General features: G+C 37.2%; 1 protein-coding gene across 1 annotated transcript; it reads right to left on the bottom strand.

Moving 5' to 3' along the window:
- Nucleotides 1-120: 120 nt before the first annotated feature.
- On the bottom strand, nucleotides 121-21236 carry ALX1 (ALX homeobox 1). The gene is made up of 4 exons (XM_060023873.1): nucleotides 21011-21236; nucleotides 17907-18211; nucleotides 14766-14894; nucleotides 121-441 (listed from the first exon to the last, which is right to left on the bottom strand). Exons 1-4 carry the CDS (start codon nucleotides 21234-21236, stop codon nucleotides 121-123), a joined length of 981 nt encoding a protein of 326 aa, XP_059879856.1.
- Nucleotides 21237-27932: the final 6696 nt, after the last annotated feature.

The raw sequence follows: 27932 nt of genomic DNA, 5'->3' as shown, positions 1-27932 counted from the left end.
CACTGTATATCTTGACCTTTAGCAATTCCACACACAGCAGCTTATTGTGGTATCCTTTAAATATGAGAAATAAGAATGTTTTACTTTGCCATTAAGAGAAAAAGAAAAGAGTACTGTATGTTACATGGCCCATGAAATATTGGCAGTGTGCTCCTTGGCTTTCATTCGAAGAACTGCGATACTGGAGGACCTCCTTTCAAACTCTGGCTTTGTTTCAAATGCATGTCCATTGGTAGCCCCGGTAAGAAGAGAGTCAGTGAAGAAATTGTTGAGGGGCACATGGCTGAACTGGTTCTGGTGGTTTGAAAACCCTGTGTAACTGGAATCTGTCCGAGGCGAGTGAGAGTAAGGTGTCATACAGGAGGAAGTGTCACGTGGCAACATGCATGAAGTGACCACAGAACCACCACTTGCATTTCCTGCCCACAGATTGTTCTGAATCTGGAATATATAAAACAACAAATATTACATTTACACGTTCTCACTTTTGTTCCCTTACTTTTGTGAAACTGTATTTACGAAGTTTTGTTAGTTGTTCATTTTTTTGTTAGTTGTTCAGTTGTTTGCTCCTGTTGGGTGGTCTGTAATTTCATTCTGAGTACATCAAGCAATTACTGAAAAATAGTTATTTGAAAGATTCTTCTAGTTTGTTATACTGGAATGGATCACCAAAACCCACATATTTGACCACATAAAATACTCTCAAAACATGTCAATCTCGAGTATTCTTTTTATAGTCATGATTTTTAAAATGAAATCTGGAAGATTTAGTCATGATTCCTGACCAATTCATGTGCTTAGAAAAGTGGTTAAGAATATGGTTTGAAGTTTAAATATAGTTTTCATCTTTCTAAACAAAATTACACAATTGCGTTTGTTTTTTTAAATTCCACATCTGGACTCTTGATGTGGTAGTTTGTGCTGGAAACCAATGCTGATACGAGGCTGTTTGTTCTTCAGAGATATTTTTGATCAAACTCATTTTGGAAAATGTTCACTGTTTCATTGTTTTTCATATCCTATAGTCTTGAATACATAGCTCTGTGAAAAGGACAATTATACACATATTTTAAACATTTATTCTATGATTTATATGTGATATACTGAGGTTGCAGCATAAGTATGACATGTAGAACAGATTTAGAATTCTAAAACTTGACTATTACCCAATAATGAAAGCACAATTGAGAAAAATATGCAAGTATTAGCAAAAAATATCATATGAATACAAATAAAGTACTAGATAACATCTTATATAAGATTGAAAACTGGGTTATCATTTGTGCCCAAGAAATTCACATCTCATCTCATTAAATCTCTACAGGAAACATTTCAGTGCAATATTATCAGCAAATACAAATTTCTCTAAAGTTACTAGCATGTAAAAGAAACATTAAGTAGAATTTGTATACTATGAATTCTAAATAGGAGGTATATTAAACTAGCTATTTAAAGAAGGGCAAAACAAAAGTGATCACATGCATGACTGAGAAGCACAGAGAAAATCCTGATAAACGGCAGGAGCTGGGAAAAAAGGAAAATGTTGCTTGGTATAGCATGGCAGAGAGATGCAGCCTTAGAAAACGAAATTTAAAAATTATATGCCTTATACAGTATTATTACAATAGATTTAGACTAGAACACAACAACAATAAATATGTTTATCCCATCTGACTTTCTTTTCTCTTTTAAAATCATAATTAGAATGGAATCATCAATTATTTCCACACGTATACAAGAACTGTTTTCTCATATTTATTTTTACATAGAAATTTCAGTCTGCTACATATAGCCTCTGCTATAGTCTTACAACACCCAAGCTGAAGCCATATTTTTTAAGACAACTTATTTTCAATTAATAGCCAAAAATATGTTGATGAAACTTCTAGATTACACTGTAGAGATGTTACTCTGTCACTTAGAAAGGATCACAACCAGTTCTAAACTGAACAACAAATATTATCCCTTAGGTGGTGCTTCAGCGGTTGGCAAGGTGCTCATTTTAGTATTGTTTAATAGTTCTTTATATAAATATTTTCTAAGCTGCTTTAAATATGTCAAATCTGTGAGAGATACCTATAGACATCTAGCTAGCTATCTAGCTAGCTGTCCATCACGATTTGCATACATTATCAATCCTTAAATCGTCATGGGCTATGCTGTTTTAATTTTGGCTCATTCTAGTGTATATCTCCCACTTTAGCCAAAGTATGATGATTGGTGCCAGTGACTGCTGAGTTATGTATCTCAAACCAACAGGAGGGGCTGTTAATGTCATTAGTCTGTCAAACTAGCTCTTCTAACTTGATCTGGGTGATTTTCCTCTGACATTCAATCATTGTGCTACACTGCAAAAACCACAGTCATATGTCTGACAAAAGGGCTTTCAGGAAATGAAAGTGAACTTGCTTGCTTACTTTTGAAAAAATAAATGCAAGGCAAGATAGTGGTGGAGAAAGATTATTTACATTTTATGTTTGTTAAAGGATCCCTCAACTTATACACAGTGTTGCTAGAATTTATTATTAAAATCATCTACTTGTATGCCAAATGCATAGAAATATATTTAACAACTCAGTCAAAAAGAAAAAATAAGGAGAGTAAAAGCAAGGAAGGAAATCTATGAATTTAAATTTAAAATATTTTTCCCCTGAAAGGATTAACAGTAATCTATGTATAAAATGAAAAGAAATTCTCCACTTTCCACGACATGAGCAAATATTGTTATTTTGATCAAAACTTCTTACCTGAACATGATCAAGCAAGTTAAATGAGTTACTTTTCATGAAATACAACATATAGAAATGTCTTCTGAACAGAACAGATTAATAAAGCAATTTACAAACAGCAATACTTTAGTTGGACTTGAGGGGATACCCAAATATTCTCATGGGTAGTGATGCTGTCACATGCTTTTACTGCTATGCCCTGTTTCCATGATCTCTATCACCCCTCTCTTCCCAGCCTTTCTTTGATTTTCAAATTTCTGGCATGTTTTCATTAGACTTTGGGGATCTAGTTGGTTTCTATATTAAAGTTAGATGCAAATCATAAAAAATAATATCCCCAGTGAACTGAGGTTTTGCTTCCTCTGAAGCATTCCCTCTGGATGTTTAAAACATCTGATGATGACGATCAAGATCACGCTCATGATAGCTAACAGTTATCAATTAATTACCATTTGTCAAGCATTATGTTAAAAGCATGATGAAGACTTCTAATCGTTTTGACATCGGAAAAGGTATGTGCTTTTACTATCCCCATTTCGTAAAAGGTACAACTATAGAACAAAGAGTTTAAGAATCTCACCCAAGATGGCATAACTGCAATGGCAGAGGTCAAATCTGAACCCAAGAAATCTTATAAATGCTACAATGACATAAAAACTAGTCTTATGACTTGAAATTGTTATTTACTTATTAATAACCCTAAGTTTCGGGTTGTTCATAGACTCCACTTTCTGAAAGCAAAATTCCCAATGATCACTCACAACCGTTTTCTCATCCCCAGGCCTAACACAGCATATGAAAAACCCTTTATATACATTTATTAAATAATGGAAAAATCTCCAAGAATATGAAATTTGGACTGATCCATCTTGCAGATGTAATCAAAGCTTTATGGACAATTTATGCTAATATATCTAAATTTTTTTTCCTGATTTGAATGCTAGAATCACCATACTACACAATCTTAACAGAAATCATGAAAATTACAAAGCTGGACCCTGTTGACTATATTTCCCTAGGCAGCTTTTTGTTTTTTTTTTTCTGTTAAACACTTACTATCCACCACAGATGTATCTTCCTGGAGATTCTGATTCATTAAGCAGGGGGTGTGGCCGAGGGGATTTGTACTAAAATAATGGCAATAGTAATACACACAAGCAATTCCTAAAATCACCTAGGATCAGGAAACGCTATTGAAGTCCAGCTTCTTTCCAAATGCAAAAAACCCTTGTACATTTTCAATTATGTTCGATTCCTGTGATAAGAAGCTCACCCTGTTTAAAAAACATTCCATTCCCTTTTGGAGAGCTCTGTAAAAAAGTGACTGTTATCTTTCTCCTCTATCTATCTCTTCTATGTCTGTCCCTTAAAATGATACAGAATAAGTAGCATCCTTCTTACATGGGAAAACCTTCAAATATCATCAGGTGACTATTATACAATCACAAGTCTCTTTCCTCTAAGGATTCCTCATATGACATGATTTCCAGACGGTATCATTCCAGTCACGTTCCTCTGGATATGCTAGAGGTTGTCAACACCCTTCACCCTTATTAACATCCAGCACTGACAACAGAATATAATCTAGATGTCGTCTGATCACCGTAGGGATAACCCAGCAGGTATCATCTTTGTTCTAGATCATCTACTTCTGTTAATATTTGAAGGCGATATTTGATTGAACAACAAAGTCGTTTGAGCTTGTGGTTTAATAAATCTACTGCTGTCCAAGTGGGCTCGTTCTATGCCTCCTCCATCCCTCCACCAATCCTATTCTTGTAAGTGATCATTTTAAAATGATGCGCTAGAATCGACACATATTGTCTAAAACTGCGTATATATTTGTCAACAGAGAAGTCATACAAAAATCTTACTCTCTGACTTATTAAAAATACTGTATTTGCTGTGAAATTTTGGAATGAAAGAATGCACTTTTTTCTAAATAAGATCACTACTTTTCTTTTTTTTTAGACTAGTTTTAGACTAGTTCACTGACACCAAATAATTTTTTTGTAGGCTTCTAACTGTATAATATTCAAGGGCTTTACAACCAGGAACAGCATTACTGAATCATGTCCACATCCTTTTTTCACGTGTGCTTAAAAAAAAAAGAAAAGAAAAATGAGAAAAAAAGACTGCTTGCCTTTCCATTTTTTCTTCTTTGTGTTTAAAAGGAGTGGATAATCTAAAAATATTCAATGTTTTAATGCGGTTCACAGCATTTTTTAAAGTTCTGATGGTATGTTCAAAGCACTGTCCAGGGAACTTAGCCAACTACTTCCCATTAGCATGAATGGAAGTTCAGCTGACTTAGAACTCTCCACTTTGAACGTCTGCCCCTTAATGTTTTTCTAATCACGTAAAAACTTAATTATTCCATAACTTTGAATTTTGGAGGAAAGTTGATTTTTTTGTCTCTTTCCAAACAAATCAAATTCATTTAACGTTCACTTTCCTTTCAAGGAATTAAAAGCAATGGCTAGGAAGGAGAGGGGTGATATATAAGTATACACATATATATTAAGAGTTCTTCACTGTGGATCTATATATGTCATGAATTGAATAGGGTAAATCATGGATAGGAAATTATAAATTTCATTTACCTTCATCATGGAAACTTGATACAGACATATTCTTTATATAACCAAAACTGTAAAGAAATTTTAGTATGCTAAATTTGGTGTATATTTCTAATATATTTGCTGATTTTATTGTAGTGGGGAATTTTTCATACTTTTAAAAAACCTTTTAATGTAAGTTTATTAGTCTTTCCCTTAGTTGTAAAGTAGCATGATGTGTAAAAAAAAGCAAATAGTTTCCTGATTTATATACTCTATATCCTACTGTTAGTGGTATTTATTGAGACACTAGCCAATGGAATTTAATCTGGATTTAATAGAAATACTGAAAAATGTGAGCATATATGAGTAATAACTGTTCCTTAATTTTAGAGCATCTCTAAAACCAACTATTTTTCTACTAAAACAAGTTTATTTAACCTTACTCCTCTACATATACACTGTTTCTACCAGCCACCAACATCTACATGTACACACATACATAGACACACACACACATCACGATACACATATTATCCTATCCTCACACTACCCTCACATCACAGCCCCAACACTTCCCTGAGGGAGTTAAAAGGTTGCTATAAAAAGACAGAGATCAGGGATTCACAAAGAGGTATTTGTGATGATGTTATAGCAATAGCTTCTTTGCATTAAAATCTGAAAGTTGACTTTGGTTTTTCCTGTTTGACAGAATGTTTACATTTATTGACTACTCTGAATATTATTGAATACTTACTATATAGATTTATTACCACATTATCACTATATAATTTAATTTACCTGATTTCTTATATGGTCTCTTTTAAGAATGAAAACATCACTGTTTACAAAAGCAGTTCAATTTTTTAAGAGACCATTACATTCTTTATTAGCATATCTGTTCCTTTAAAATTTAGAGGGATAAAATATTAAAAGAATCATATGCTTAGTAACTTGCAGATATTTTTAGCTGTTGTCTAAACTTAGGGTCCCATTAACTTTTCTATTAACTACATCAGTAAGCTGCTGGCAGGGAGAAGGGGTATAAGTGTTTTTCTAAATAGTGAATTTGCTACCAGTGAATAACACACACTGAGACTTTGTGCATCTGGAAAAAAAAAAAAAATCCCAACTTGAATTAATTACGCAGTGAAAAGATCAATCTGAGCAAGTTTAGGTACTACCTGAGATAGAAATGAGGGTATGTTTTCATCAGTGCCCTCTTATTAGTGGAATTGTAATGAAAAAAATTTAAGATAATATACAAATACTAAGATTTGGGGGGAATCAATTTACATTTCAAAAATTCCAAAAATATATGTTTTCAGCACATGGTACTATTAAGTTGAAGGGATTAGAAATTATTTATTCATCAGAAAAGGACCACATGTTAAGTATTCATTGCTACTTTGAGTTCTTAAATAAAATTTCATCTTAGAAATGTATACAGGGATTTTAAACAAGAAAGAATGCCTTTTCTGTTAAAAAAAATCACTACTAGATATAATAGTCATATGATATTAATGAACTGAGAAGAAAACTGCTATATAGAAAAAATAAAAGTATATATCTCATTAGTGCAAAAATTAAAAGCACTAAGTCTCATGAGAAATGTTAATGTCTGAAAATTTTAAGAATGATACCATATAAAGGTATTTAAATTTTGTATTATTCGAATAATATTTGAAATATGCTCCAAGTCAAAGACAGAGGAAGCATTAAGAACATTTCTCGTTTCCTTTAGTGTTGAATGTGTTCTCAAATTTTGTATTAATTGTGATCATTTTTAAAAAAAGATTCATAGAAAATCTCACCCTACATGCCTAAAATGAAACTTTTCAAATCAACTCACTTAAGGAGAGAATAAAATCAAAGCACCTAGCATTTGCTATTTTTTAAATAATTATCCAGCAACAATTATCATATGAAGTATTTTCCAACTATTTGTCACCTTATTTTTCATGTATTTTAATACATGCATGGTAACTATTGCTGATTCATTTTTAATGACAATTCATCTATTAAAAATTTACAATTATAAGAAAAAAATTATAATATAAATTAAGTTTTCTTTGTGAATTATTAACTTAAAATGTAAATCAAATACGCAAACACTTGAAGTATTTACACAGTATATTTTTAATCTTAGAGAGTCCCACATGGTGTCATGTACGAGATTTGAATTTATTCTTAAAATCGCGAGTAAAGTTATCAATTATATTCATCTTGTATTTGTGTTAACTATAATTTGAATTTTATTTTTGTGATTTCTAATTCAACTGTGCATTTGCACAAAGATTTTTTTCTATTTAACGCTCCATAATTTAAAAGAAAAAAGAAAGCCCACAGACACACGTGGCCTAATAAATATGGCACACATAAAATTCTGGATTAAAGTATATCCTGAGGGTCACACTAACAATAATGGTTTGAACTGTAGGTTTTAATCTGCAAGTCTGTTCTCATAGACTTCTCAGACTTTGATGCTTAATTTCCCCTGGTTCTTCTCTATCCTCCTATAAGGTAGTTTTTATATGTATGAGCAACACTGGCACTTCTCAATAATTTATTTTCATATTTATTACTTATTTTGGTAACCTACTCAATTTATTGATTTATTCTTTCCTCTTAAAATATAAAATATGTATGACCAATTCAGTTAAATACAATGCTTTAACAGTGGTCACTTATTAAAAGCAAAAAAAAAAAACAAAAAAAAAACAAACAGCTAAGTTATTACGACTATGTAAAGTCTTTAAATCACATTAAATTTGAATATTACATTAAAAAAAATAAATCTTTCATAGTCAACAACATGAATGCACTTTACTTTTTTTGGAGGATATTCTTTACCTCTTTAAAGAACCTGTACTTTCAACAAAATAAAAGAATTATTCACTGTCTGTGTCTAGCTGCACCTTTACCTGATACTAACAAAATCTACCTCCTACTACACGTAACTTAGTTTTAACATACACATGTATGTGAAATAGTCTTTATATGTGTTTATATAAAATATATATGCATATATTTAATTAAATTAGCAACTTTATCCATTGTAAAAATTATATTAATTTGAATAAATTATGTCCTTCTATAATATTAAATATTTGTGCTTATAATCAGTGAGAAATTGTACAATACCACTATGACCTGCTGACCTGATGCTGTTAACATTTTTGTCCCTCCATTCATCATGAGGGAAGTTTTATTGTATCACAATATATGACCATCTTATTGGTTGTTTGACAGCTATGAGACTGTTCATTACACAATGCACCAAGTATAGCTATATTATTAACATTTTTTAAAGACCTTGGGATCTTTGTTTACTTCAAATATCTGGGGAAAATAGAAATAATAGTGATAAAAATGTGATACTTTTTCTAAAGGTAAAACCTGCTCCAGAAAAAAACCAAAAAACAAACCTGCTCCAGATACCTTTAAATCACTAAACCACAGTGGTAAAAGAAAACAAGTTTCATATTCCTTATTTAGATTAAGCAAAGGTAAACATTAAGATTAGGACAGATACTTGTGAGAGAAGAAAGTAGGGTGCACAATATCTTCAAATCACTATTTTACAGAAACTTTAACATTTCCTTTTATTGTATAATAACAATGCTTGAAGTAGATTTGTTAAACTAGAAATATTACACAGCTTTCATCTGTTTTTTAAAATTACTCCAGTTACTACAAATTATCTATAACTTGAATCCAACTCTTGGTATGTTCAAACTCCAAGTGGCATATATTTATAAAGTCATCAATTAAACAACAGAAAGCAAAAATACTGCATGGGTCTTTTAGTGCATTTGGAATATATAGATTTAATTATGATTCTCAATATATACTAAGTAAAACCTCAATGAAAATTTTGGTGGGAAAATCTTCAACGCTTTTTTCGAAATTTTTGATGAAAATATTTTCTTCATGAGAAAATAATTTTGGTGGATTAAGAATATACTCAAATTTTCCCAAAGGTACCATATTTGTTCATCCTAATTTAAAGAAGAAAGTGTATTTAACTGAATTTGATCTTTCTCTAGATCCCCAAATAGTAAATATACTCACAGATTGGATGAGCTTAAATGCTACAACATAAGGGAAAATTCAAACCACTTAGCTACCTCTCTACTGCAGAAAAAAATTAATAATGATTAATGGCTATCATAGAACCATGACTATTGAGCACTCATTATGTACTAGGCAATATCCTAAGAACTCTGCATAAACTATTTTGTTTAATCCTCACGAATAACATATGAACTTGTATCACCATTTTATAAATGAAGAGAAACGTTCCTAGAGGTTAATTTATTTGCCAAAGGTCTAAAAATCTATTAAGTGGCAGAGCCAGGATTTGAATCCACAACTCCCTAATTGTGCAGCCCACAGTCATACATGAATCCATGGCCCATCCCAAATCCCAGGATTTAGCTGCAAAGACTGTTTAGAAATCACTCTAATCCTCTCCATAACAGAAAAAGTATCATCATCATCATCTATACTACTAAGACCACCAACTCTAGCACCAACAATACCTCAATCTTACAAATAAAGACTCTGAAGATCAAGGAAGCCCGGAGACTTACCCAAAGTTACTCAGCTAGTAAATGATAAAGTTAGTGTACTTTTAATCCAAACTAAACCTAATGGCATGAAATTAGCTCTTCTTTAAGAATGAAGGCTGCTATAAACTCCTAGAAAATGTTTATAACTTAACAGAAAATATTTTATTCACTAAAATTAATTATTTTAAAAATACTTTGGTTTTGGGTTTCCCTGGTGGCACAGTGGTTGAAAGTCCCCGCCGATGCAGGGGACACGGGTTTGTGCCCCGGTCTGGGAAGATCCCACATGCCGCGGAGCGGCTGGGCCCGTGAGCCATGGCCACTGAGCCTGCGCGTCCAGAGCCTGTGCTCCGCAACGGGAGAGGCCACAACAGTGAGAGGCCCGCGTACCGGAAAAAAAAAAAATGCTTTGGTTTTGATAAATTAGAAACAAGTTAGAATCTAATGTTGATAGATATGTGCTTGCTTCTTAAACTCAAGGACAAAATTATGTAGGTCTCTAATTGGTTTGGTTTTCTGGGTCTAGTTTGCATCAAGAAGTGTTTGCAGAATTTGTAATATCTAGTTTGTAATCTGTCCACAAAGCAGGAGATTTTGTCTGGATCATTTGTATAACCTCTGTGCCTAAAACAATACCTGGCATACATTTGTTTGATAAAATGCAAACAACTCTGCAAGAAAAACAAATTAAGCTGCAAGGGGTCTACAAAATCTTTCTAGTCTATTCTTTTCAAAGAGGAAAAGTTAATTGCTTAAGACCACAGAGCTGGTTAATATCAGAGATTCAGAAACCATCTGTTTTATTAAAAATAGACTAGTTTTTGTTTTATAATGTACTCCTGAATAGTGAAGTGAACCAGTACTTTTTTCACATCTATTCAGTGTATACATAATTTGCTTAATACTGTGGTGATACAAATGTGAATAAGAACTGAATCATCTTTTAAATACTTTACATTCTAAATGTGTGGGAGACATTTTACACAATCCACCACAATGTCAATGAGAAAGTGATGCGCTGATTGAGGGAAAATTGAGAGGAGGCTTCATGGAAGAAATATGGTTTAGGTGAAGGGAAGGGAATTCAGGATAGAGGGAAACAGACTTAGCACAAGCAAGGAGACTCTTTTCTAAAATATCATGTGTTGGAGAATATCAAGTAATTTAATTTAGCTATACAGTGTTGACAAATGGCAACTGATATTGTGACCCAAAATAGAGCTTTAAAAACTAACAGCTTTTCACTACATCAAAATATACTACCTTTAGAGTACATTACTACTGACATCATAGCACTCACTTTCTTATTTGTTTGTTTGCTATCACATATGATGAGTAAGTTTAAGAAAAAGAATATCTTAAACAGTCTAAGAAGTATCTACATTTTTTAAATGTTTTATATTATTATTTTACAAATTTAAAAAATGAAAGCATTTTTCCTTACCAAAGTAATGCAATGCTTTAGGGTCAAAATTGAACTATTTCAACACCATGTTGGATTAGGGAGACTCCAACATAATGTTGCATAAAAAGCCTGGGACTCCTAAACTCAAGAAACTTGGGCTCAAATTCAATGAGTTAATGGCTATAAGAAGGAAGCCTGGCTTATAATAAGCCCTCAACTGGTAGTTACTATTTTTACTGTTACAGCTGTTGTTACTATAGTGTAATGAGGACCAGTGGAAACAAAGTATTTAGAACATTTTAGAAAATATTAATTACTATTCACAAATAAACATTATATGTTATATACATATACCTTTATGCTAGGTAAGATTATGATACACAGGCTTATTTTTATGAGCAGGCTTAAGGAGATCATTTTGTAAACCATTTCTGGTTTTGATGTATTTCTGTGTATGCTTTTGTTTCCCTGCCAAATTGCTAATTCTTTATTTCTGTCCTGCCGCCAACATTTTCTAGTCCCAACATTTTGTAATTAATAATTTTTTTTCTGTAATTAGTAACAGTAACCAAATTCAGTGTCTTACCGCATTGAGTTGGTTAGGCTCTATTTCAGTTCCTATTTTTCCCATTAAAAACTTCTATTTTTAAGCCACATAATAAAAAAAAAATTTCCTTAGGCTGAGTCTTGAGAGACATGATTTTTGCATAATTATTTTTTTTCAAACAAACTAAAAAATGTCAACCATATATTTTTAAGTTAAAATGGAATTTTCCCCTGACTTTATCCAATACCTATAGTGGGGAGTGGGAGATGCTTGATTTCAGAATTTTTGGTAACCAAACATTAAATGACTTACCAATACAGAAAAGTAGTGTGGATTCATCAGTACTGATTTTTATCATTGTTAATGAATTGCACTGTCAAAATAACTTCAACATATGATCTCTGCATTCCCATACTTAAATTATGAGGTGGTGTAACCAATGTATATAAGTTATGGAGAAGCCACAAGAAGAATTAGTGCAAATTCTGTTATCTGTGAGGGGAATTTTTTTTTTAATTTATCCTTTGTTGGAGTGAAAAAGACTATCAAATGTACAATTTGATTTTACCATTTCCTTTCCTGCCTGAGCTACTAGGTGACCTCATTCTGCTAATCGTTAATGTCACAAGCTATGAGGCACAATAACATAGTAGCAAGATAATTTTAGGAAAAAAGGGTGACTAGTTATATTGTTATATTAAGCTTTTGTATAGAGCTTAATTGGTCCAGGCACTATTCTACATGTTTTATGATACACTAAAGAAGAAAGGGGGGTTAGAGATAAGGCAACCAAAAGCAAGGAGCAGAAAAGTGGCAAATAGAAATGGTAACAAGGAAAGGAATGAATATTGAAATAATAAGGTGAAAAAAAGACACATCACAGTCAAGTGTTGTGGGACATATCAGTAAGACTGTTTAAAGTCCATTTGAAAAGAGTTCATAATTTGTGACTTTATTATTTCTAAAGTCACCAACAGTCAAGTAGTTCAAAATTATATGCAGTATATGCCATCTCCGTTACTTTTTTAATTGTTATTTCACTGTTTGTGAGAACATTCTCTGCTCCCCTGAACTAAACTGCAATTTGAATAATGCAACTTAAGCTCCTTTGGTATTAGTTAATCATTCAATCATTCAAACATATTCCCTGGGAGAGACAGTCTATTGTGGGAATTAGGATCTTGCCCTTGAGAACTAGACTGGCTCTGCTCAAATCTGGGTTCACTACCACTAATGAAAGTGAGTAAATACCTCACCTCTCTGTGCCTCAGTTTCCTCATAAGAAAAATGGGAATAATCAACAACACCTACTACATAAGGTTGTGGTAAGGATTAAATGAGTTAATATATGGAACCTAGTTAGAACAGTGCCTGACAGTAAGGGCTACAGTCGTGTTAACAGCTAGGAAAATAGCAGTGCCTGATCTCACGGCACTTACAGCCTAGAGGACAAACATCCTCACAGCACTTTGTTTAGAACTCAACTAGGACACTCAAAATATTTGGTGAATAAAATTTCATTAGCCCTGTGATGTTAAGTAACCAGGAGTATACACATGCTTTTAAAATATGAGAAAATATAAAGGAGCTACTCTAAGATAAAATTTTTAAAGTGAAAGAAACAAGATTCTTCTTAAGGTAGGTATGGGCATTTATTCAAAAGGTACCCATAATGTTGGTCTTCTGGCAAACTGCAGTGGCAAGGCTTAGCTGTAACAGTCTTTTATAGACTAAGGAACCATTTGTGTGATCACAGACCAGTTTTTTTTACCTCATCTGGGTCTGGTTTCCTGACTTCTAAAATGAAGGAATTGAACTAGGTGATCTCTAAGGCTCTTGTTTGCATATAATATTACATTAATAAATTTGGTGGATTTATCTGGAGGAATGAAGTTCTCAAAATAGGGTTTTAAAAAATCATGAAAGGCACAAGAACAAAAAGATAGCATGAAATTAAAGGACTGAATTCATGCTCACAGGGTATGAATTTACAGTTAAAGAAAACGAATACCCTTAAGTTTGGGCCTGAGATGATTTGTTTACTGGACTATCAAGGTATTCTACCAGCATATATGTTACATATTTGTTTTCAAAGTAGTCTGTTACAACGCATATCATTAAACAATCAGGAATGAAATAACAGATGGTTTAAAAGTTCCTTATAATACACATGTCCTTTATCATGTATCAAATACAATTTTGAATATTATAATTCAGTATTAGGAAAAAGTAATACCCAATTAGAAAGACAAAATTTATTTATGTGAATTACAAAGTATGAAAAACAACCCTCTCTAAATTAAAAGGAAAAATTATAGGAAAAAGAATTTCTAAATATTCTTTGAAATGAGATGAGAGCTCCCATTATAAAAGAAGTCTTTCTTAACATGATACATTCAAAAAATTATGTCCAGTACTAATTCTATATATGTTTTATGTCACAAAGGGCTAAATGTTTCCTTGAAACAATGAGCAAATTCAAAGCTGAAAAGACAACACAGTTTTAAGTGGAACTTAAAACTGAAAAAAAGATGGTTTTCAGTGAAAGTGAAGGTGTCACAGGCCACATGTGACACCAGGTTATGGTATGGTTCATAAAACAACAGCCACAGAGATAGCATGCCAAGCAATGCTTTATGTATTTTAAAAGTTAACAAAGGGAGTGAGTAGAGAAATTAAAAGACATACTACTGAATGATGCTACTTAAGTTGTTTCAATGTATACCAAAGAAGAGACCCTGAAATATTTTTAAATGAATGGTTCTAGAAAAATAAATTAAAATAAATAAATAAATATTTTAGTAAAATAAAAATCTAACAAACATGGAAAAATTCTTTTGGAGATTAAAATTTTCATTCTTGGCTATTAGATATAATAAAGCTTATACTAGCCCTTTTAAGAATATACAAACCACACCTATGCCTCTCAGTGTTCTGTGCAGTTTACCATACCTGTGGATAGCTGTCAGTCCTTGGCAAAACTGATATGTCATAGGTGGCAGCAAAGTGGCTTTTAGCTTGCTGGATTTGGCCATAACGTTCTCTTTTTCTCCACTTGGCCCTTCGATTTTGAAACCAAACCTAATTTTTTAAAAAAGTAGAATTTTAGGCAAGGAATAGTTGATAATGCAAATATGATGTTCAAAGACTTCAAATTAGAAAGGTAAACCAGGTCAACATAATTACTAAAAAGGGAATTTTTTTATATTAGAAAAGGATCCACAAATTTTACTTTCTATTTTACCCTGACAAGTGCCATGTCCATGAGGCAATATAATTTAATACAAAGAGACAAGACATTTTCAAAAATTTATTTAATACATCTGAGCCTCTGTTTTTTCATTTACAGAAAATAAAAAAGAATTAGATTATATGACCGTGAAGATTCCTTGTATCTTCAAATTATCACAGATAATAATCCCTCTCTCAGAGAATGCTACAAGTCTGGAAGACATTCATAACTTTTTAGTTTGGGGCTATGTATACAACATTAACCCAGCCAATCTATAACCAAATTAATATCTGGGTCTGTCAAAACAATTGGCTCTTCTGGGTTGTACCCAGACTTAGAAAAACTTAGAAAAATGTAAACATAAAGATTATATCTAAAACATATGGCATCAGCAGAAATATCATGATTATTTAGAAACAGAAACCATTAGGATTATATATTATATTGATTATGATAAAGACTTTGGGTAAAATGGTATCATCTGAAGCTGAACTATGGTTTTAAAATATACAAATTGTTTATTATGTAAATGACACCACTTACTTATTTTCTCTTATAGAAAATGCTCATAAAATCTTCAAAATCATTTATCCAATTTAAAAGACCTACGGGTAATGTAAATTAAAAAAGAAACAGGGCAGATATAATCAACTGTCAAGAAAGCCTGTGAGTTAGTACGGCCTCTACAGGGTCACTGAACTGCCTTCCAAATCTCTCTAATTAATTGCATAGATGAAATATCCATTATAACACCTATCTTCCTCAGAGGGTTAAATATTAACTAATTCACACTTGTAGCTTTCCAGAATCATCATTTTAATATTTTAAGGTATTAAAGCTCTCTTTAATACAGCTCTCTATACAGAAAATTATATTCAATATGTATAATTTGATATTCAATATGTATAATTTACATAAGCAGCTTTCAGGAAGCTCTTTAGTCTTTACAGAACTATATTCAGAATATAAAATACTTAGGAAAGAAGCTGGAAATGAAGTATAAAAATGTAAATTGTAAAAAGCCTTTCATTAAACTTTATTTGAAATTTTTACTCTTTTTCATATTCAATTCTAATCTGTTATATCTTTACCTTCACACTTATGGAGACATATTAATACTCAGTTTGGTGCGTAAACATGTATTGCAAATTTAAGATGGCACTTGGAAGAGTTTTCAGCAATTGAAAGAAGGCAAAGACAGCTACCTGTTCAGATGGTTTCTTAGAACACTGCTGGGAAGTGTGTATTATCCACTATATTCAGGGCTTAAGACAACATCAACAACAAAGCAAAACAGAACACACTTTCTTGCTCTCTCCACAGCAGGAGCATACTGAGGGAATTTAGTAATGAGGGCTTTTCTACTGAGAAAAAGACCTTGACAGTCTCCTTAAAATGGGTGCCAATTACCACTCTGATGTGAAAAGCAGAAAAGAGAACCATCTGAGTAAATTAGGTTCAGGCTGGCTCTCTGTGCATGTTCTTAGACAAAAATTAATCAGAACTTGCTGAAATGATAAGGGGAAAACATGCTTTGTGCACAGCTGATCACTGTGTGTGTGTAAACACATTTTTCTATGGTTACAAGTATAACTAATTTACATATATGAACACAAGACCAAAAAACACACATGTGGGGGGTTTGTGTTAACACTTGACAGTTCTAAAATTCTTCCTTAGCGTTGACTTTCTATACATTTACTTCCTGAACTAAGATAAAGTAACCATTTGTCTCCGCAAACTAAAGCAAAAATCTGCTGCTTGGTATTCCTGCACCACCAGATGTTGTCTTTACTGATGTATAAGGGCCTTACAATGGCTCAATCTTCAGGAGGAATACTATTACTCCACTCAGAAAAAATTTTTTATTTATTTCTCTATTCTAGTGGTTTATGGGAGTTTCAAAATTCAAATTATTTTATTTGGAGTAGTAAAAACACACACAAAGAAAAACGTTATTCTCCTGAATTATTGTTACTTAGGAACGAATAAAATATAGTTTCGAATATCAAGGCTAGTAAAAATAAAATACACTTAGGAGGTAGAATTTTACCCAGTATTTTAAAATTTTTTTCAAATTATTAAGAAATTTAGTATATTGAATCATCCAATTTTATAATTTGAATATAACATATAGATATAATTTAACTGAATTTATATATTTAAAAATTACTTTAAGATTATTATTCCTATTGCCTCTGCAAAAATCATATAAATTATCTAGATTTTTAAAATTATAATGGAAGGGCATGTACTGGCAATTCCTGGGGCGAGAAAATTGTAGATGAACTATATGATCTTTCTTTAATTATGTATAGTGAAAATAGTTTATGGTATACATAACAACTGGGAGTTTGTGAGACTGCTTCATTTTTCCTTGTTTTATTATAACCCCAACCTCAGTAAAATTATAGACGTATGGACCACTATACAAATAAGTTACCAATATAGGGTATCTAACCCCAAAAGAACTTCAACGGCTGATAAAATAGAAAAACAAAATATATAGATTACTAGATTGGATAGCTATGACTAGTTTTTTGTCCTTTAAAAATCACTTTTTGAAATCAGAAATTTGTTCATATTCTGTTCTTTTAAAATAATCATTAGTTTTTATGCCTATGTAATAATTCAAGTGTTCTTTTCTTTTATACTTGTGTGCGAGCTGTCAAATCCTTTGCAAGTAAAAAGTAACTTTAGTAGACTTACATGCTACACTTACATACTACCCCGTTCTACATCTTCAGTAGGAGAATCGGTTTCTTCCTTTGTAGTACAACACAACTATGGATCAAACGCTATCCCCCCTCCAACTCCGCCCTCCAAACACACACACACCCAAGCCTTCATTTGGCTCCTACCTGGACCCTGGCCTCAGTCAGCTCAGTCCTCAGAGCAAGCTGTTCTCTGACGTATACATCCGGGTAATGGGTTTTCTGAAAGACCTTTTCCAGCTCCTCCAGCTGCAAGCTGGTAAAGGTGGTTCGGTGTCTCCGCTTCTTACTGCTGGATACGTTGCTGTCACATTTATCCCCAAGTTCATCCAGTTCTCCCTTCTCTGGCATCCCTTTCACGGGAGACATCCGGAGACTGTTACAGTTGTCCATAGCTCTATTTAGTTCGGTGTGAAGAGGCTGTCCTTCTACTTTAGTGATCCCATAGTTCACTGTACCCAAAGGGGGAAAACAACAGTTCTCAGGATTGCAAAACATGGATGAAGGACTTAAGTTGAAGTAATTTAGAGCATCAGGCAAGCGGTCCATTATGATTTATTGTGCCAGTATTAATTTGATCATCACATTATTAATTCACTTCGGGCAGGTTTAGAATCATCTAAAAATGTGTACATGGAACTCATATAATTTGTCAAAACACACAGTTCTATTTTCCAGGGTTAATGTAATGTTTATGCACATAATTTATAATCAAATTAAAAGACGCTCTAGTTCAAAAAAATCTAAGTGAGCCAAATTTAATATGTCTTATTTATTCACAGCAGACAAAAGTAAGCTACTTACATGGCTCAAAGAGGATATTTCAATTTTAAATACTATCCGTAAACCAAAATCCAAACTCTTTTCAAAAGTTATGTTTCTCCTCCACACAAAACCTATGGACTATAAAGATATGGTATTGTTTCCTACTGTATTTCCAATATTTCAACTGTATATCATGTCTGCATTTACATTTTTTATTTCAAAAAGCGACCTACTAAGTTAAAAAATGAATTTTCCATCAGTTTCTGTGTGTGTTTCCTACAGAAAATAATAAGATTTAGGTAGACTTCTTTAGCTTAAAAACTCATTTGCAGTTCTTTCTAAATTTGTCAAATTTATGCTTAACTCATGAAACATGTTTTAAGACAGAAAGCTTTACTCTTCCCTCTAGTAAAGCACGGAAATTAAAACATCTATTAAAAGATTACAAAGGATGTCATCTGGCATTCTGTTTAGGGGTGCTTTAATTTTAGTGATTTCCTCCAGATTTGAGTGCATGCTTGGCAGTATGATATAAAACGAAAATATATCATATGGTGCCATACACACACACACAAATGTAATGGAGGCACATAATGCCACGGGAAGCATTTTCTTAAGTCAGCCCTGCCACAACAATGATTTCCAATGAATTGTTATACTTTTTTCGTTTCTGTCTATCTTAAAATTCTCTCATGACGTATTTTTACAACTGCTTTAATCATCATACAAATGTATTGAACTCTAGTACCTAGGTAACTTAAATACGGAAGAGTATTTAGGCAAAAAAAGATGTGAGGTAAAACTAAACAGAAAGAAGAGCCTGGACATTAACAAACAATACGGTTTTGTCTCCGCGGGCAGAGTTAAATGGGGAACTGCGGTAATTAGGGATGGGGGAGGGGAAGCAGGCGTGAGGGTAAGGGCATCTCAGGAGAAAGACTTCCTAAATTTAGCGGACTGCTTGTTGCCTACATTTATCTTACTTAATACTTTCCTATTAAAATCCCTCCTAATAGTATGATGTTCTTTAAAAACTTGATAAAGTATCAAAAATCACCTATTTCTCTTCTTATTTTTGGAATCCCGACAATTTAAATAAAAATTATGATTGAGTCGTATCCAGCTGTCAACAGAGGACATTTCAGAACCATTTTTTAAAAAATCCTGTCCATAGAAATAACTTTATGTATACCTCTATAAATTTCAAAATAAAAATATTACAATGTGAAATACAGCCAGAAAGCCAAAACTTCAGTGTATTAAAATAAATTGTTTTTGCGTCTTCCTAAATAAATGACTGAGATTTAACTGATTTACTCTATTGTTTGCGCCTTTATTTTTTATTTGACCTTGCAAGTCAAAAGTTACTTGCAACGTTGAACAAAATAAGTAAAATATACGAGGTCGTTTTTTAAGCTTATTGCGTACTAGGTATTTAGAAAAGGAGCTTCTATGAGCCGGTGCCTTGCCAGATTTTGAACTACCATTAGAATAGGGGGCGGCAGGCTTGCTGTAAATATTTCACACTTATTTCGTTTGTTATTTTAAAACAACCCGCTCCTTACAGCTTAACTGTTGAATATATACAATGATAAGGAAAAGTCCTCTTGGAATTGTAAACTTGCTTTAGCTGTCGCGATCTAAAAAAAATAGGTTTGTATTGGGTTACAAGATAGAAAAGATAGATGGTTTGTTTTGATAACATTTTGACTTTGAGATACTTGGCCATCCAAAGTTAAAGATTTCATCCAGAAGCATTCCGAAAGTCTTCTGAGGTGACTTCTACGTGGAGTCAGAAAAATAGACAACGCAGAATTCGGGAGTGAGTGATTATATTGAAGATTCTTTGCCCGAAGCTATTTCAAGTGATTTGGCGTTTAACAAAAATGTATGTTGTTGTATCGCAAACCCAAAGAAGTAGAAATCACAGATCCCCACAAGCTAATCTAGTAACCCTCTAACTTCACAAAGAAAAATATCGTTGCGTCTTGAAAAGTAAAAAACATTTTTCACCTAAGTTTTCTTATTCGTGACGGTAGTGACGTCCTCTAACGAGCTGTGATGGATTTCAGCTCCTCCTGCCTGGGCAGCTCGGCGGGCTCGCAGAGGAAGCGCGCTGTCTTGACTCAATTATGCTCTATTTAGCGCCCTATCAGTTTACGGTGGGGTCCTGGATAGAGGGACTCCAGGACCCGTGGAGGACAGCGAAAGGAGAACCGCGCGGAAGTAACCGGGTGCGAGTTCCTTCCTCGGCTCTGCAGCAACCAAAACTCCGCTTCCTAAAATAAGCAGCGTTCCACTGCCTTCCTCCGCCCTCCAGCTCTCTCGCTCCCCCTCCCTCCCTCCCTCCCTTCCTTCCTCCCTTCCTTCCTTCCTCCTTTTTTCCTTCCTTCTTCCTTCCTTTCCTCCCTCCCTGCCCCGACCACTCCCCGCACTCCGGATTTGCGGGTGGGCTTCCGCGACCCCGGCTGGAGCAGTGGACTCACCGCTGCCGTCCTGACAGGGCGAGGTCCTCTCCAGGCGCACGTGATGCTCGGCGCGGGGCAGGGGCCCGAAGGCCTGCACGCATTTGCCCGCCGACGCTTTGCTGTAAAAGGACTCATTGTCCAGCGTCTCCATAACGTGCTCCAACGCGCCTCCTGCGCCCATGTAAAAGTTACTGTTTTTACTCGGTGGGCTCTTGAGGGCAAACTTCTCGCTCAGAAACTCCATAATCCTGGAAAGCTGTCTCGGAGCTACTGGAGCTCGGAGGCTGGAGCGCGCTGGGGGAGGGAGCGAGGGGGCGGGAGGAGGGAGGGCCAGAGAGGAGCGAAGGGGAAGCAGGCGCTGCGGCGCGGGGAGCTGCCCGGCTCCGAGCCCTTTAAGACGTCCCGGCTGGAAAGGGGGCACCCGAAGTTGCTTTTATATCTTGAAACTCAGCTGGGCTCCTCGGGCAACCTCCCAGTTCTAATGAATATGAAAATAGGCAGGCGACTAACTCCACCCCGGACTCCCCTCCGCCCCCACCCCACCCCCATCTTCCCCCACTTACCCGGGAAGGGCGCGTCCAGGCCTAGGTTAGACAGACAGCTCCATTTCAGACAAATGCCATCAGGGATGAGGCCACGACACCCAGAAACATTGCCGTCGCGACAGTGGACTGGCATTTCGGAAGAGCTCGGTGAGATCGCAAAGCAGTTAACCCTCCACTCCCCGCTCTCTGCGCCCTCCCGGGCCGCCCGCCCGGCACCCGGTCCCCACCCCACCCCCACGCCGGCCACTCACTACCAGAAAGATTTAGAGGCGTCTTACGAACTTGAAAGGAAGTACTGCTCTAAAGGGCTTTTACTTCATCCGTAAATCGTTTATGTGGAAGATCCACATTGATCCGAAGCCCAAGAAGCCGGGTACGTTGGCAGCTATTAACTGGGATGGCCGTGGTAGAGGGGCCGCTTCTCCTTCCAATCCCGAGGAGCTCGGCGTCCGGGGGCTCTCGGCGCTCACGAACTCGTGGCCTTTTCTTTCTGGAATGCGGTGGCGTGTGGATGTGGTGGCAATGGGAGAGGAAAGCCGAGCAAGAGGCACTGAAAACATTATACCGATACCAACCTGATTTCCCCACCCTTCTTCCACCCCTCCCCTTGGTCCACGATTTTATCATTAGATCCAGATTATTTTAAGAAACCCCGATAGGAAAAGTACCTCCTAAGGGCCCCTAGTATAGGCCAGAGAGGTTCGTTACACAAAGGGGTTTAAGTACGAGGAAGGCCTTCAGGGTGGTTTTCAAAAGATTATTATTTTACTCTTAAATGGTCGCGGTCGAGTTTGAAAAGCGCGTTCGGGGAGCGACGGGCGCGCGCGGAGCTGGGCCAGGACCCCGGTCCCAGCCCGAGGGGATGGTGGGAGGCTGGGGAGCTGGCCGCTCCCTGAGGGCAGGCAGCACTGCGGAGATGAAAGCTCCTCTGTGAGGCTTCGGGACTGCCTTTGGTTTCGGAGGAGCCCGCCGCGTCGGAGGGAAAAGCGTTCAGCGCCTTGGGCAAGGAAAGGCCGCCATTAGCAACAGGCCTCTTAAACTGGCAAATAGGGTGAAAACTCCCACAAGTTGGGGACTACGGGTTGCGCCCTCCAAGGGAGGCCTCTACCCGACGGCCTTTTTCGCACAGGCCCTTGCAGCGCCCGTCGCGTCTCCCCAGGACAGCCGGGCAGTCACCCCGCGGCCTTGGGCACGCGGGGCAGCCCCGACGCAGGGGTGGCGAGGCCAAGCCCAATTCTGGCGAGCCTCCGGATGGGCTCGGGAATTTCCACTTTCTTCGGGGTGGTGGCTGTCCTAGGACTCACTGGGAGACCCTCTTCGAGGCCAGCATGGGCCGCAGCCGGGGAAGAATTGTGGAGCGCTGCGCACCTCAGAGCGGCGCTTCAGCACTGCCCAAGAAGCGGGGCCGGTCCTAAACCCAGATCCGGCCGGGTGGGACCCGAGAAGGCGCCCCGGAGCAGCAGCCTCCATTCTCCCAAGACGCTTCTCCCGAGCAGGGGCCCAAGCTCGATTCACGTGGCGCCGCGCTCTGCACGGCCTTGAGCGCGCACTCAGGTTCTCGCGAGTTGACACCATTCCTGAATGATACAACTTTAGCTGTATTATTACTATCTCCGGAGCCGTGCAGCCGGCACCAAACACTAACTGTTAACTCTCGAAAGGGGTGGAAAGCTTTCAGGGACTGGGCTCAGGGAGAATTCCAGACTGCACCAAGGCTCGCGAACTCCAAGCTTGGCATCCTCGGATGGGGGGTGTGGGGTGCTGCGGGGGTGGAGTACGCGGGAGGAAGGCCAAGGAAAAGCTGGCGAGAGGTTGCTCTAGTACATCCTATCCATGCTTAAGGCGAAGGAGCAAGCTATGCGCTTCCTGAGCACTTTCTAGCTGTTCCTGGGCGATCCCTACAGGAATGTCGGAAGTCGAGTTATCCACTCACTCTTATCCGGGTTGATAATTTTTGATTCTCTCCTAACCCCTTCTGTACCTTACCTTCAGATGTTCTGACAGCCTGCCTTTCTCTAATAGACACGGGGAGGATAAGAGAAATGGTCGTTTAATAGGTTTTTCAAAAATTCACAGCAGCAAGAACAACGCCTTGCTGACTTGAGGAAATATACAAACAACTCCTAGCTATGAACTTAGTTACCTCGTAGAGCTCTGTCAGCTTGTTTATAAATATGCGTCTTAAGAGCCCTGAATTCCCTGAAAAACATTCGGTGTCTCTTAAATGAAAGACATATGATGCAAGCTCTAGAGTACTTGTAAACCAATAAAGGTCCAGCTCGCAGAGGAAGCTACAGAAGAGCCAGGGTCCACAGCTGCCTAGTAAACCCGTTTCCACCCCACACCTCAACCCCACTTCTGATGGTAGTGGTTGAGGGATGGGTGCAAGGTGTCACCAACCCCACTTAATATCCCTGGAGCCTCTTGGAAATGCAAATCTATTACACAGAGTCCTGTATGTTTGGGGACATGTAACCACATGTGCCCAAAACATAGGGAACAGCTAATGGCAAACTCCCATAACGAATGCTTAATCTGCAGTTTTTGGCAAGAAGCTGGGTCTCTGGTTGCCAAGAGCTGCATTAAATGGATTCTGAGAGGTTGAGATGGAGTTTATGGTAATGTCACAGCTCTAACCATTGGAGCCTTAAATAATAAATTTAAAATAATACTAATTAAAACTACAATAATTAAATGATTTCTGGAAGGCACAAGAAGGGAGAAGAAACTGAAGGCTGATTGGATTGGAGGGTGTCTTGCCCTCTCTGAGATTTACCTGGGCATTTTCTGCCTGGTGCTTTGAGGATAACCTTCTTGGAAATTGACCACAGCACTTTGATAAATACTTTCAGCTACTCTATCCAGAGCCTACGTGGCTCTTTCCTCTTCAGCAGGCTTTAAAAACCTGCTTCTAATCCACATTCCTCATCCCAGCCTCCCCAGTTCCAAAGGGTCAGCATGGCTAGGGCCCCAGGGTGCAGTGCCTGGAGGAACCATGGCTGGCCAGAGAGACCCAGTTTATTAAACCAGGTTCTAATTGGGATTTTATCTCAGCACACTCAGTCCATCACCCCCAGGCTACCATTCCCTTCTTTCCTCCACCTTTCTATTTCTCCTTCGAGAGAATTGTTCATCACTTTCCATACCTGGAACCTGGGTTCTAAATCCAGGATTCAGCTCCCCATCTTTCATGTTAGTGAAGAAATCTACCTGGCAAAACGCACTTGCAGGAAGTGGTGGGAGTGGGGTGAGAGTGGGGGTAGGAGAGGGACAGAGATGGGGAGCCATCAATTTCTTTTAAATCCTAACAAAATTTAGGACATTCTAGGATGCTGGCACTTTCAGATCCCAGGGTGCAGCTACTGATGCTTCTTCACATCTCCTTGATGGGATTGAGGCAGAGTCAGGAAGGAATGTGCAGAGTCCAGGAAGCAAAAGGATGAGGGTTAACATGACCTATTGCAGGTTCAAGTCTCAGCCTCTTTGCAACACTGTTTTCTCATTTCTCTGGCACCAGGGATGCTAACACAGCGGAAAGGCTGTTTTGTGAAGTGACTCTGATGTTCTGATTTGAAGTTACATTTAACATTCCTGCAACCAGTTTGTGGTTGTTCCTGCTGTTGTTGTTAGGTGCCAGCTCGCCAAACACAGTGATTTGGGATGTGTTTAAAGTTTTCTTTATTTAGTTCCCTTTAGAGCCTAGAATTAAAGTAATTAAATTAAAACTAGTTTAAAAGCCCACTGAAATGACTGACTCCTCCTCCCCCCCTCCCACATACAAAGGTAATTTCAGGTAAGTCAAGTTCAGATAAGGGATTGGCTGTCAGTTTGACTTATTTTACATTAAAAAAAATTCTCATGGTCTGAAAGTTGCTTTTGATGCCTCCCTCCCCCATGAGACTATATTTTGGGAAATGAAAAATATTTTGAGTACATACATCAAAGCAACAGTTGAAACAATGTGTACACCACTCTGGTTCCTTTCTCAACTTCTTGAAAGAAATGTCACACTTATATAGTAATAGTGGGAATGTCAAGATAGGATTGCAAGAATTTTCATCTCAGCCCTTTCTTTTTTTGGCAAGAGTTTGAGGCATACTAGTAAGTAAAGCTAGGAAAAATGCGTGCTGAATTAGATGAACTATGACAAATGTAGAAAAGCAGGAGTCTGGAGAGGGGAGGGGAAGCTGGGTGGAGAGAAAACTCTCATGAAAAAGTACTAAAATAATTGAATGTCATGTAGGATGGCAAGAAGCCAGGTGGCCTCATGTTTTGTGTGTGCTCCGCTGCTGCTTTCCTTCCCTGGCTTCATCTTCACCCTTCCCACAGCTCTACAGACATAACAGATACAGAAATATAGTCTGCATCGAAGCAGCTCAAGAGGTTTTCATCAAAATAAAAAATATATATGTACATATATATACACAAACACAAAGAAACCTTTCAGCTTTCCTTCAAAATATCTGTTCCATCATCTACTCCAGAAAACACACCTATAGACTAATATATAACTTTGTCATATTTTTGAAGCTTCCGTATTTTAATTTAAAAAACAATGGCCTGAATTTTAATCAGTCCTGTCAGTCTTTCAAGTGTGCTGTTAACAAAGCTCTCAAATATAATGGATTAAATTTACCTGTGATTTCAATCATAGTACGTATACTGGTATTTTAGAAATTCACATGCTTTTTCGAAGACCTACGCTTGTTTTTGAATTTCAACTTGTTTCAGTAATAGTCTCTTACAGAGTTGCCCTTTTCTTAAAGAGAGAAATGGATTTAATTTCTGCTCTCCTGAAGGATCTAATTTAAATGTGAAAGTCTAAAATGACTATTTTCCCCACTTGCAAATACTGTGACTTATCTAACATGCCACTGTTTACATTTAGTAGAGAAATGTATTTTATTACAAATATTAAAAAATCATAATTCAACTGCAATAATATAATTACCTTTATTTCTCTTTATGGCTGTCGTCATTGCTCCAGGAAGTTCTAGATATAATAAAATAAAAAGACAGTTAAAGTTAGATCTCTTTTATGACACATATACTTTCGTATAGTGCATAATTGAGCTAAACTGTATTCAATTCATAAACCCAGATTTCACTAGCATATTGTTAATCGCTTACCTATAACATGTCTTCCACCGTTTTATTTGAGATATGAATTGTTTAAGCTTCTATCCAATATGTTTTCGATACATTTTTCCTGCTGATTTATTAGCTATCTCTTAAAGACAGAACTTACTTTCAAAAAGATGCTGTGCAAACACTTTTACGAGTTGAGGTTTCGCGTCTCAGGGAAAGACTTAACATCTCAATACAGATGGAAGCAAAAACGACAGGACGGATGTTTCTCCTTTGGACTGGAATTATATACAATGTAAGTATAAAGTCCATGGTCATTAAACAAACCCGATCAGGGTAGGGCCAATAGACATAATCAAGGCAGATCCAAACCGAGAGGAGCAGATTCTCCTCCTGTTAGACCCCCACCTACTGTGCCCCTCCCTCGCCCACGAATACCTTTACCTCTGGACAAGAAAACAGGGTTTGGGTGCCGAGGAGGTGCGCTTAGAACGCACCTCATCGTAAGCAGCTGAAAACCATTCGTAATCTAGTTTAACCTCTTTGCCGCGGTGTTCTGTGAATTCAACAGAAAGAAAAACACAAACACGGTCATTACATCAAGGATTAGTCGGGGAGGGGAGAAGGGTGGGGGGATGGGGAGGGCGCCAACTCCTTCATTCGAAAAATCATTAAAGAACTTTAGAGAAAGGTCAAGATTAATATTCACTCAACTTCTCCTTTCCAACCTGTCCTTCCTGTCCCCAACAACATGGATTTCCGCTGTGGATTTTGATAAAGTAAACTTTAACCTGCAAAGTCCCGTAAGTAGAGATGCGGAATAAAAAGTCTCTGTGGCTCGCAGAAGGAGAGCCGAGCCCCTGGGATGCCCCTCGTTGGGGCGCAGGCTGGACCGGGGCTGCGAGCGGCGCCTCGGCCGCGCGAACCCGCATTCCAGAGTCTGCGCGCGTGTCCCACCGCGGCCGCGGTCGACCTCACGCCGGCGCTCTCCAGTCGGGAACCTGAGAAAGGCTACGAGCCGAGCGAACTTCCGAGGCCGGTCGGAGCGCCCCCTTGCACCGGTGGTTCGCCACCTGGTGCGCACCTCTGGGGTAGGACCACCCTCCCGGCTACCGGCCCGGGGGAGCCGCAGGGGACCGCCCTGGCGGGCCTCTGGGCTGACGGCTGCGTCTCCAGACGCCGCCTGATTTGACCTCAAGGCTGTAGGCGAAGTCACCTACCGGCCGGGGAAGACGCTGTGGTTAAGAGAGCAGATGTGGAGGAGTCTCTGTTCTGAGCAAAGAGAATGAAGTTTCCTTTCTCCTGAA

This window comes from Delphinus delphis, chromosome 11, assembly GCF_949987515.2.
Source record: "Delphinus delphis chromosome 11, mDelDel1.2, whole genome shotgun sequence".
NCBI lineage: Eukaryota > Metazoa > Chordata > Mammalia > Artiodactyla > Delphinidae > Delphinus > Delphinus delphis.
This window is presented reverse-complemented; position numbering and strand designations above follow the sequence as displayed.

What these genes read in the sequence shown, in the direction of transcription:
- ALX1 (XM_060023873.1), bottom strand. Translation starts at nt 21,236, where the DNA reads ATGGAGTTTCTGAGCGAGAAGTTTGCCCTCAAGAGCCCACCGAGTAAA. An exon ending in GCCCTGTCAGGACGGCAGCG is followed by an intron (nt 18,212 to 21,010) that starts GTGAGTCCACTG and finishes CTTTGGGTACAG; the next exon opens with TGAACTATGGGATCACTAAA. An exon ending in TGACTGAGGCCAGGGTCCAG is followed by an intron (nt 14,895 to 17,906) that starts GTAGGAGCCAAA and finishes TTAAAAAATTAG; the next exon opens with GTTTGGTTTCAAAATCGAAG.